The sequence below is a fragment of the Melanerpes formicivorus genome, unplaced genomic scaffold (genome assembly GCF_026170545.1).
Source record: "Melanerpes formicivorus ecotype bairdi unplaced genomic scaffold, bMelFor1.0.p_v2 SCAF_21, whole genome shotgun sequence".
NCBI classification, from domain to species: Eukaryota; Metazoa; Chordata; class Aves; order Piciformes; family Picidae; genus Melanerpes; species Melanerpes formicivorus.
In genome coordinates this window covers 4913301-4925501 of record NW_027142373.1, presented here as the reverse complement: position 1 = coordinate 4925501, position 12201 = coordinate 4913301, and the positions used below count along the sequence as shown (strand labels likewise).

Here is a 12201-nt window from a genome sequence, read left to right as displayed (position 1 = left end):
TGTGTCTGGAGGAGCTGGACTGTGGGGCACTGGGTGAGAAGGGTCACAGAATCCCAGAATGTTAGGGGATGGGAGGGACCTGGAATCATCTGGAAGGGATCTGTGGATCACCGTGTCCAACCCTCCTGCTAAAGCAGGCTCCCCCTCGGCAGGCCCCACACAGGAACACATCTAGATGGGTTTGGAAAGTCTCCAGAGGAGACCTCACAGTCTCTCTGGTGTTCTTTGAAGACACTTTCCATGCCACTCAAGGTCCAAATTGCTGAGCTGCCACTCACCTTTGCATTTCTTTGCTTTTGCCTAGGAATGGATGACATCGATGGTTTATCTCTTAACAATACAACTATCAGCAAATATAATATACCACTTCCCAGAGGAGGAAGTCCCCTACAGGTTCCTTGGAAGATTGGATGATCCAGCCTTTGACTCTGCTGGAGTCATACTCACCTACACACCTGTCACGAACATCACCAGGCAAATAATGAGCAAAGTGGCTTCAAATTCTTCACTAAGAGGTAAAGCTGCTCTAAACCCCTTGACACTGAACTGTTGTAGATGGGTCCAGAGGAGGGCCACGAAGATGATAAGAAGGCTGGAGCACCTTTGCTGTGGGGACAGGCTGAGAGTTGGGGCTGTTCAGCCTGGAGAAGAGGTGGCTCTGGAGAGACCTTACAGTTCCTGAAATGAGCTACAGGAGGAAGGAGGGACTATATACAGGGGCTTGTAGTGGTGTCTTTAAACTTGAGAAGGGCAGATTTAGACTGGAGATTAGGAAGAAATTCTTTACAGTGAGAGTGGTGAGACACTGGAACAGGTTGTCCAGGGAGGCTGTGGATGCCTCCTCTCTGGAAGTGTTCAAGGCCAGGTCAGATGAGACCTTGAGCAACCTGGGCTGGCGGGAGGTGTCCCTGCCCATGGCAATGGGGGTTGGAACTGGATGATCTTTAGGATCTCTTCCAACTCAAACCATTCTCTGATTCCATGACAGTCCTCACTCAACAGGAACATCTCCATTTGGGAGGGTACAAGTTGTGGATGATGCTCACATTCATATTGCCACACGAGGAATCAAAGTTTCAGCTGTGGTGGATTTATCCTTTTTCTTTTCTTCTCTTTGTTTTCAATGACAGGCATAAAAATAGAAGGGGTGGAAAATGAGAAAAAAATGGAAGCAAGAGGATATTCAGAGGAAGACGTCATTGGTGTTGTTTTTAAGGATGACTTCTCCTATTCTCTAAGATTTCAAAGCTATGGGCTGATTTATGCACTTGATACGATGGACCGCTTTGGTAATGAAATTAGAGAACTTGGGTTTACCTCTTCCTACTCACTACAAATCCTAAAATCTCCAAACAAAACAAACAAAAAGTGAGCCTATTTACCTAAGAGAAATCAAGAGAGTTCCTCAATTAGAATCACAGAACCCTTTTGATTGGAGGAGACCTTTAAGATCATCAAGTCCATCCATTAACCCAGCACTCCTAGGTTACCACTAAACGATGTCCCTCAGCACTACATCCACACTGCTTTTAAAGCTCTTTGTGGAGGAAGACTCCACCACTGTCCTGGGCAGGGTGTTCCAGGTCTTGACAACTGTTTCAGGGAGGATATTTTTCCTAATGTCCAACCTAAACCTCCCCGGCACAACTTGAGGCTGTTTTCTCTCATCCTATCACTTGCTGTTTTAGAGAAGAGACCAATCCTCATCTAGCTCCAACCTCCTTTGAGGGAGTGTAGAGAGCAAAGAGGTCTCCCCTGAGCATCCTTTTCTCCAGACTGAACAACCCTAGTTCCCTCAGACACTTATTATAGGACTTCTACTCTAGACCCTTTACCACTTCTGTTGCCCTTTGGACACACTCCAGCACCTCAGTGTCTTTCTTGGAGTAAGAGCCTAAATTTCCTAATTTTTTTAACCAGTTGGTGGGGAGGGGGAAGATCATGCTGAGAACTGGTCTTGGAAAATGGAAATTGTGGAGGCTGTTTTATTCTGTTTACAAAAGTCAGTGGCTCTTCATAGATGTGAACCCAACTGCAGTGTGCTTTGGGTTTCCTAGAAGTTCTCTCCAGCATTTGGCATCAGGGACATTTATGGTCACTGAACTTTGAGCCTAGGCTCCTGCCAAAATAGGAGAGCTGAGCCTGGCTGGCTGCTCTGCACCATGAAGACAGGGTCAATGCCACACCAGATAGCCCATGGAGCCAATGCCACCAACTCCCCATCCTATATTATTCTTGGAGAAAAATGACTGCTCCAGGAAATAGGCTGAGTAAAATTACTTCTGGATGAACTGACTCTTAGGTCAAATATTTTTCAAGCCCACACCTTAAGCAAAAGCATTTGGAGACAGATGTTTGGAAACAAAGAAGTCAACTTGTTCATCTTTTTTTCTGCTCACACAGATACCTGCTTCAATTTTTCATCAGCTGACTGCCAAATCCCTGCATACTGGTACAAGGGTTTCCTCTCGGTGCAGTCCAGCATTGATGCAGCAGTTATAGAAGTAAGTATGATAATGGTAGATCTTTCCAGAGTTATCTGCTAAAAAAAACCCCAACCAACTACTGGAGAGAGTTCAGTGGAGGCTACAAAGATGCTAAGGGGCCTGGAGCATCTCTGAGAGGAGGAAAGGCTGAGAGCCCTGGGGCTGTTGAGCCTAGAGAAGTGCAGCCTGAGAGGGGATGTGAGCAATACTTACCAATACCTAAGGGGTGGTGCACAAGAGGATGGGGCCAGACTCTTGTCAGTGGTGCCCAGTGACCGGGCAAGGGCAATGGGCACAAACTGGAACCCAGCAGGGTCCATCTGAGCATGAGGAGAAACTTCTTTACTGTGATGAGGGAGCTGGAGCCCTGGAACAGGCTGCCCAGACAGGCTGTGGAGTCTGCTTCTCTGGAGGGCTTCTAAACCCACCTGGGCATTTTGATTCTGGGCCAACCTGATCTAAGCAAACCTGCTTTAGCACTGAGGTTGCACTAGATGATCTCCAGAGGTCTTCCAACCCCACCATGTTGGGATTCTGGGATTGTGTAAATATGGAGGTTATTGGCTGCTTGCAAATAAAACATTGTCATTACCAAACTCCCAATGAATTTCTATTCATTTAATTTATTTAACACCTTAAAATAATTGTAATGCTTGTGAGAGCCTGTTTGTTCTGCTCTTGGCTGGTTCACTACAGGCACTCAAATGAATGTCCAATTTCTTTTCCTTAGATAAAAACAAACCATTCTGTCTGGGAAGAGATGAAGTCCATCGGCGGCATTCGTCTGAGCTCCCCCTTGATCAAGACTGTGTACAGAGTGGATTATGTTTGGTTCATTGTCTACATTGTGTTGTGCTTCTCCCCACACATGTACTTCTTATCAGTGAAGGTTACAAGAGAGAAAAAGAAGCTCAAAGTGTTAATGAAGACCATGGGGCTGCATGACATCGCCTTCTGGTGAGTCTCTGTGTAATCAGAGGAATTAATTTATCTCGCATATGGAAGATGCCTCCTAGCTTGTAGGATGGACACGAGCCTGGTACCACCTCTCAGCTGAGCAGTAGTCATTCCCCAGACCCCAGCAGCAGTTACAGATTCATAGAATGTTAGGGGTTGGAAGTGATCTCCAGAGATTATCCAGTCCGACCCCCATGCCAGAGCAGCAGCACCCAGGGCCGGTCACACAGGAACACATCCAGGTGGGTTTTGAATGTCTCCAGAGAAGGAGGCTCCACAGCCTCTCTGGGCAGCCTGCTCCAGTGCTCTATCATCCTCACAGTGCTCACATGGAAACTCCTCTGCTCCAGCTTGCACTTGGAATGCTCTTCGTGTAGCAGAGATGCTTGTAGCAAGGTTCTTGGTGTTGAGGCAATGCTTACCTCCAGGAAGTGATGGAGGAACACAGAGAACACACAAAAAAAGTGAAGAAACTGCAAATTTTGGAGCAAACTGCAAATGAGGAAGCCCAAGAAGGACACGGGATCTATCAAAGCAGGCTTCCAAAACCTACTGAGCATGAGCATTTCACATCACTAGGGAAAGCATAAGTGGTCTTCACTGCGGAGCCTCTGCTGAGAGGCCCTCTGCTTAGATGTCCTGTGGCTCTTTGTTGGCATGGTTACATCTGCAAAGACTTGGGAAGGTGCAAGCCGTGGATAGCTGCACCTTCCCAGACTGGAAGCTGTAAATGCAAGTGCATTTGGAATTCCAAAGTAGATGAATGCCATCGAATGTGTCTTGTATTGGCCATGTCGTGGCAAGGCCAGAAGATACAATAGCTGTGCCTTCACTTGCAGGTTGTCCTGGAGCTTGCTCTACACCATTTACATCACCATAACATCGAGTCTGCTGACGCTGATCACCGTTAGAGGAGTCCTGCAGTATCACAGCTTTTCTGAAATCTTCTGGTTTTATTTCCTTTATGGCATAGCATCTGTAAGTCTGCTTTTGTGTTCCTAAGTGAAGCAATGCTTTCTTTCCCATTTCCTAATTAAAACTCAGTGACTACAGAGTATTCTCTGTGAATTCACATTCTATGTGAAAGCATCAAAAATTCCTCCACTGCTGGAACTTGTGGTTACAATTTGTAGGCTATGCTATCAATCCTGATAAATTTGGGGAGATTCTGGCTCGAAATTAGGGCAAAAATATTCTGGCACCAGCATTAGTGGGAAGGTTGGGGCTGTCTGCTTGGAAGGCCAAGCGGGGTCTGATCTGCTAAATGATGCAAGTCAGTGGAGTCCCCATCCCAGAAGGGATTTAAATGCTCTGTAGATGTGGTGCTGAAGGATGTGGTTTAGTGGTGACCTGGTACTGCTGGGTTAATGGTTGGACTTGATGATCTTAAAGGTCTCTTCCAACCTAATCAATGGTTCTACAATTCCGTGTGCCATGGGCATCTGCAGGGGAGAACTGACTCTCAGCTGAGTCTCTAATATTGCTTATTAAATTGTCACCTTTTGGTGTGTTGGTTGTTTTTTTTCTACTCACCAGCAGAAATGCATCCTGCTAACTCCTGTTTTTCTCTGTTGCAGATCCACTTCTGTTTCATGCTCAGCTCATTGTTAAAGCACTCAAATATTGCCACTTTCGTGGGGTTTTCCCTTAACATGATCTTTGGATTTCTGGGCTACATGACATTGTTTCACAAACTGCCACCATCCTTAGAGTGGATTTTTAATCTCTTAATCCCTTTTGTCTTTACTGCTGGCTTCTCACAGGTATGTTCAAAATAAAGTCAGTACAGCCTAACAGTTCAGCCCGCAGCAAATGTGCTGCCAGATATAATTTGCCTTGCTGTTTATGACCCAAACCCAGCCCTCTGCCCTGGATGTTTTGTTGAAAGAAAAGTTAACTCCCGAAGCCCAGATTCATTGATAACAAGTATAGTTGGACTCTCAGCTGCATCACCAATTCTATCAGCTCTGTACAGACAATGAATTTTGATCTCTAGAACATTACTGCAGCAGTGGGATGTGCCTGGTGGGTACCAAGATCTGCAAGAAGCATGATGGCTCCAAGTGCTGCCTTAGCAAACACCATGGGCATTGTTCTGCTGCTGGAGCAACTTCTTCTGCACAGTTTTGAATTCAGCTTACTGAAGCACTTCTGGTACTTGTGGTCATAATAAAGTATTGCTCTGCTTAGGAACAGCATCATGTTCATGAGTGGGCATGGATTTCTGGTGGAAATAGTCATGGTGACTCAGCAGTGGCTTGCACATAGTATCTCTGCCTAAAGGAAGTGTCTCTGACTTGTGCTTGGTTTTTAAACCCTAGGCAGTAAAACTGGAAATGCATGGACTATCCTTTACACCAGGATTCTACCCCTTCTTTAACGTATATGTCATACTGAGCCTTGACAGTGTCTTGTATTTGCTGTTGGCCATCTACTTTGATAAGGTTTTGCCTGGTGAGTAAAAATATGAGAGAAAGAATTCAGTTCCTTGTATTTTTCTTCTGTTATCCTGTCCTCTCGTAGGGCAAAAGATACTGAAGGGGGTGGTGGGATAGAGCTGAGAAAATTTTAGTCTACATGGAGCAACAAAGAAGATGTTCCAGCAATGAGGATATCCCATCCCTAGAGATCTTTAAAAGGTGCAGAGATGTGGTGCTGAGGGTCATGGCTTAGCGCCAGACTTGGTAGAGTTAGAGAATGGTTGGACTCAATGATCTTGAAAGTCTCTTCCAACCCAAAGGATTCTGTGAGCTGATCAGGTTGTGGAAGGGCATCTTAATAGCAACAAGCCTGGATGTGTTATGGCAGGGGATGAAAATTGGATTTCCTGTTTTGCTCAGGAAAAAAAGGGATTGGGCAGAATCCTGTTTTCCCAGAGGCTGGGTGCATGTAGCAACTTCATTGACCCTGCCTCAAAACCAGGCTCCAAAAGCAATGTTAAACCCTGCAGTAAGGCACTGAGCTCCTATTCCAACTGCCCAGCCACTGGGATGAAAAGGATGTTGTAAGAATTGACCTGGTTTTCCTCTATCTTCTGGGCCAAAGGGATTGCCAATGAGGTCCTTTCTGTTCCCCACCTGCACTTAGAGATATGGATGAGTGGAGAACTTTAACTGTGGAATTCACTGATCCTTACAAAATCCTGGCAGTCTATATTCTGCCGCTGTGGAGGATGAGATACCTGGAAATGACATTTGCCACAGATCGCAGGTTTGTACTGATATCTCACCCTCTCTGCTTCTGAGTTAGGCAAGTATGGAGCACGGTATCCACCTTTGTTCTTCCTGAAACCATCATACTGGTTCAAGCCCAGGGGTGGCTACATGGGGATGCAAGCTGGCAGTGGGAGCAGTCACGATCCTATTTTCAGCAATAACACTGAGCCCATGCCTTCAGGCTTTGATGGGAAGGAAGCCATCAGGTAAGGACTTCTGCAGGCATCAAAAATACTGTCCTGTTTGTTATATTTGACTCCAGGGAGCAAAGACATGTTGCACCAGTAAATGTTAGGCTGAGCCACCTTACGTACAGTGATGAGGTCAATGGCAAATGTGTGAGAGGGAAGAGCTGGATTTGGACATTTTTTGGACATGGGGCATCCTATGTGCCAGGGACCAACCTGCTGCCTCACACTTTCCTCTTTGCAGAGCAGCAGCAGTGAGTCTGTTCTCCTTCACTGTCATCTTCAGGATGGTGTTGTGCTGCATAAGATGCTGTTATTGCCATCCCTAAGGGATAGTTTGGCCTGTTGCTGGTGCTGTCCATTGCTTATTATTAGAAAGCAAACATAAATCTGCCAGAATAATAGATGGGTCATCACTTTTAATTATATAACAACGTGTTATCCCATTCCCTGGGGCCTCCTGCTTCATTCACTTGGTGTTCATTGTGTTTGACTTCAAAAACCTCTTCAACAGCTTTTCCAAAGATACGTTAGCTTGGTACACTGCCTGTAAGAAATAAATTCTATAAGGCTGTGCCTGCAGATGGTAACAAGCAGGACCAGTTGGAGGAGGAGGTGGAGAAATATTCTCCCAACAGTTTTCAAAGGTTATTTTGAGAAAAAGGGAACAGGCCAGGATAGTAACAGCTTGCTTTTACCTTTCCTTTAGGCTAAACAATATTAGAAAGATATACAAGAAGAAGAACAAGAGAACTGAGGCTTTATGTGGTAAGAAAGGTTTTGTAATTATTTGTATTCTCATCTTCACTAAGTATGAACCCAGACTATTTTGAAATGCACTGGATGTACTTAAATTTGCCTCCAGCACTGTTAAAAATGCATTGTTCAACGTTTATAACTGCTGGGGTAAATTACAGACAGATTTCTACCAGTTCATTATCTTTCTCTTCACTCCAGGAAAATCACTGTTTATTATTACTGGGAACAGCAGAAATCTCATTAAAAGCTGTGGGATTTGCAGCAAAGAACCACTCTAAAAATCCCCTCTCAAGCCTCCCTTTCCAAAAGTAAACTGTCTTGGGCAAACAAAAATTGGGGATTTTTGTTCCCCGACTATAGCTGAGTGTCATGGAGTGAGTTGAGTCTGCTGCTAAACCATTGCACTGAATCACTTGTCACTGACTGAGCCCTGTTGTTCAAGCACCACACACCTGCCAGCAGCAAGGATGCAAGGAGGTAGCACAGTGATAGTATCCTCATGAGATCTTTGCTAAATACCTTTGTTTAGCAAGAACTCCAATTGACAGCAAAAGATTGAGTAAAAAAACAAACCAAACAACAACCAACAACAAAAATACTCAAACAGCAACAACAACAACAACAAAAAGGTATTTTTCTTTTAAAAGGAAATGAGGTAGCAAAGTCTGGCTGCTTTGAACTCCTCAAATCTCACACATTGGAATGGTGATGGGTTGTTTTTTTTTCTGTGGACTCTCTTGAGCATCCCTAAAACAAAAGGGTACCAACCTCATAGAAAAGAGAACTCCAAAATTCTTTAAATATCAAACACTTTGTGCCCTCAATTCAGACAAGACATGGTTGGAAGTTCCTTACTAAGTTTAATCCTAACTTCTGAAGATACAACTCATGGTTTTGGAGTCTGGTTTTTTTTTTTTTGAGGGGGGGGAAGTTTGCCTCTTGGCAATAAAAGAAATTCCCCTCCTCTGTCTCTTACAAGCTTTCATCCTAATTCTATTCTAGGTTTGTCCTTAAGCATATATGAAGGCCAGATCACTGCATTACTTGGTCACAGTGGATCTGGGAAAACTTCCCTCTTAAACGTGCTCAGTGGCTTTTCCAAGCCTTCAGCAGGTAAGATGATGGATCTGCAGGCTGAGGGAGGGAAGCATTTTGTTTCTTGAAGTGTAAAGAGGTAAAGATCCAATCCTCTCCCAGGTTTTCCCTCAGTCATTCAGTCTGGCTTGTTGTCAGTGCAGATTGCTCCTCCAACACAAGCTTCCAGAGCATCCCAGCCTGCACAGATGGCTTTTTCTCCATCTGGATGGCCTGATGTTTGCTGTGAACTCCATACCTATAGGAAATATGGTTTAGTTCTTAAGGAAGAATTTTGGTCTGAAATATTTTGAAATAGTTTTATTTTGCCCTTTTTATTTCTAAACACTTAAGAAACATCCACAATGCTGGAATTGGTATCCAAAGTATGGACACAAGGCAGTCAGCTGTCCTCTTATAGCCAGGAAATTCTGTCCAGTGTGAAATTGGTTTCATTCCTTCCTGTGTGCAGGTTCTGCAATCATATACAACCACAACGTGTCTGAGGTACAGGATCTGGAAGGAATTCAGGGAGTGGTTGGGGTTTGCCCCCAGTTTAATTTGCATTTTGAAATCTTAACGGTGAAGGAAAACCTCAGAACTTTTGCTCACATCAAAGGGGTGCAGCAGAACGAAGTAGAGCAAGAGGTTGGTATGTGCTTGTCAGTCACTGTTTGATGGTATTTTGGGCATCTTGAGATAAGCCCTATGAGGAGAGGCTGAGGGAGCTGGGCTGCTTAGCCCGGAGAAGAGGAGGCTCAGGGGAGACCTTATTGCTCCCTTCAACTACCTGAAAGGAGGTTGTAGACAGGTGGGGGTTGGTCTCTTCTTCCAGGCAATGAGTGGCAGAACAAGAGGACACAGTCTCAGGCTGCGCCAGGGGAAGTTTAGGCTGGAGGCGAGGAGAAAGTTCTTCACAGAAAGAGTAATTGGCCACTGGAATGTGCTGCCCAGGGAGGTGATGGAGTCATTGTCCCTGCAGGTGTTCAGAAAAGAATTGGATGTGGCACTTGGAGCCATGGTTTAGTTGTCAGGAGGTGTTAGGTAATAGGTTGGACTTGATGTTCTCTGAGGTCTTTTCCAACCTGGTTAATTCTGTGATTCTATGATTACTAGAGATTATCACCAGGGATATTGGATTAGTAAAGATTCTCACCAGCGCCTTGTTCTGTGGCAATGAGAATGACCCTAAATTTAGGGAAGCAGTGATCTTATGACATCCTCATGTCATAAGAGTTAGAGTTCAGATTTGCCGTATTTTATCTCCAAGCAATGCAATTTAAGGTAGCTAAATTTTAAGTCTCTCAGTTATCCTCCCTCTCCTGTGCTCTCGGTAGGCATTTATGCATTAAATTGTGACCAGTGCTTTGGAAATCTGGCTCTTGTCTTTGTGTATCATCAAGGTGCAGAAAGTTCTCATGATGCTGGACCTCAACAACCTTCAGGACGTTCGTGCTGATGCGCTGAGTGGGGGACAAAAAAGAAAACTGTCTCTTGGAATTGCAATTTTAGGGAATCCCCAGGTAGGGACCAGTGGTTACATACTCAGCATGTCCTGTTGTAGCATGTAGCTTTAAATTTTGACTTAGCAAGCAGACATTTGTACCTTTCCCCTGGCTCTCCAAGTCTGCTGATTTCCTAATTCTTGGCTGCTGGAAGGCTTGAGGGATCTAGGTCAATGAGGACCATGTTTTCAATTAAAAGGTTAATGATATTGTAAGAGAAGAAAGAGCAATAAGAAATGGCTGATACCTCAGGCTGCGTTTTACTCTTGGGGAGAGGTCATTAAAGGCATGGCACAAAATGATGTAAACATGGAAATGGCAGTATGGACACACAGAGTTCTGACCTTGCTCACCTTTGCAGGTGTTGCTTTTAGATGAGCCAACAGCTGGCTTGGATCCCCTCTCCAGGCACCAGGTGTGGAGCCTCCTGAAGGAAGGCCAGGCTGGCCGTGTGACGCTCTTCACCACCCAGTCCATGAAGGAAGCTGACGTTCATGCTGGTGAGCCCAGGCTTCCACACTCTGCTTGACTGTGCTTTGCAGATGAAGGTGTTCTGCTGCAGAGCCTGTGTATGATTCTCAGCCATGACGCAGCCTGTGCTCACTGGATGTGTTTTGTCTGATAGCAGCCACTCAACCCAGGCTGAGCAAAGGCTGAAGCTGGACTGATGTGGCCTCTCCAAGCCCTTGCTCATGCTCTGCTTCAAGATGAGGATGCAGCAGCTGCATATTCTCTGGATGTAGCAGTAGCAGCACCCTCACAAATTAGGGATATAGAATCATTGCATCATAGAATGTTAGGGGTTGGAAGGGACCTCCAGAGATTGTCAAGTCCAACCCCCCTGCCAAAGCAGGATCACCTAGGGCAGGACACCCAGGAACACATTCAGGCAGGTTTTGAAAGTGTCCAGAGGAGGAGACTCCACAACCTCTCTGGGCAGCCTCATGTTGAGGTGGAACTTCTGTGTTCCAGCTTATACCCATTCTTTCTTGTCTGTCTGTCACTGGTGCCTACATCTTGACACCTACCCCTCAGGTATTAGTAGACATTAATAAGATCCCCTCTCAGCTTTTTCCTCTCCAGACTAAACAGCCCAAATATTCTCAGTCTTTCTTCATAGGAGAGGTGTTCAAGTCCCTTAATTATCTTCATGGATCTCCATTGTTCTCCCTTCAGTAGATTTCCTCTTTCCTTACTGCTCCCAGGCTGCTTGGGAAGTTTTTCACAAGCCTGTAAGAACGCATCATTAAAAGATTAACCTTGATGCTTGGGAGAAAGGCAGTGGTTTAAAAATGAAAATCCCCTTGGGGCTGGCCAGGTTTTACTCCTCTTGACTTGATTATAAATGTGTCTGTTGAGTTCAGAAGGAGCAGGATGAGGTCAGACTACTGCAGTGTTGTAAATCCCTGCCTCTGAACCCTTTGTGTTCATACCTCCTTAGATCGGAAAGCTTTCCTCTCCAAAGGGAGATTACAGTGTGTTGGTTCATCTCTCTACTTGAAGAGAAAATGGGGAACTGGCTATCAATTAAGGTAAACCCTTTTCTTCTTGATCATCACTCTTTTTATGGGAAGCTTCTGGCTGATGTGTTTCCATGTACAGTTTATGTCTCTATAGAATTTCTGTACAGAGCAATAGAGGCCTTGACCATTCATTCTGGAATTCTTTTGAGGCTGCCAAAAATATCTCTGTTTGGAAAGCGAGCTGCTTTCCTTTGGAACCCAAGCCTGAAAGCTCCAAGCATGTAGCTAAAGTGACTTTGCAACCTCCTACACAGCCAAAAGGGGACCAGAGTCAGATGAGCTTAAATTTCCACATATTCTGTGGTTCCAGGAGGACTTACAAAATGGCTTTCATCTGAACTTGTTTTACTTTGGATATTAATTTTCTCTGCTCTTGGCTTAGCAGGGTTATTATTCTTAACCTCAACTATTTCTTGCATGCATGGCAAAACCAGGGGCACTGCAGAGGTCTCTAAGAATTCCCACCACAGTGCTGTCCAGTTTCAGAGTTTGCT

General features: G+C 44.9%; 1 protein-coding gene across 2 annotated transcripts in view; it reads left to right on the top strand.

The window, feature by feature from the left end:
• LOC137447552 (ATP-binding cassette sub-family A member 9-like) overlaps positions 1 to 12201 on the top strand; it is a 31723-nt gene that overhangs the window by 4089 nt on the left and 15433 nt on the right. For both annotated transcript variants that reach the window (XM_068151163.1, XM_068151164.1), the window contains exons 3-16: positions 305 to 515; positions 1131 to 1289; positions 2404 to 2504; positions 3217 to 3443; positions 4283 to 4421; positions 5021 to 5206; positions 5765 to 5897; positions 6693 to 6864; positions 7556 to 7614; positions 8608 to 8718; positions 9152 to 9327; positions 10083 to 10202; positions 10546 to 10684; positions 11626 to 11716. In XM_068151163.1, coding sequence (XP_068007264.1) covers positions 305 to 515; positions 1131 to 1289; positions 2404 to 2504; positions 3217 to 3443; positions 4283 to 4421; positions 5021 to 5206; positions 5765 to 5897; positions 6693 to 6864; positions 7556 to 7614; positions 8608 to 8718; positions 9152 to 9327; positions 10083 to 10202; positions 10546 to 10684; positions 11626 to 11716 — 2024 coding nt within the window. The remainder of the gene's footprint in view (positions 1 to 304; positions 516 to 1130; positions 1290 to 2403; positions 2505 to 3216; positions 3444 to 4282; positions 4422 to 5020; positions 5207 to 5764; positions 5898 to 6692; positions 6865 to 7555; positions 7615 to 8607; positions 8719 to 9151; positions 9328 to 10082; positions 10203 to 10545; positions 10685 to 11625; positions 11717 to 12201) is intronic.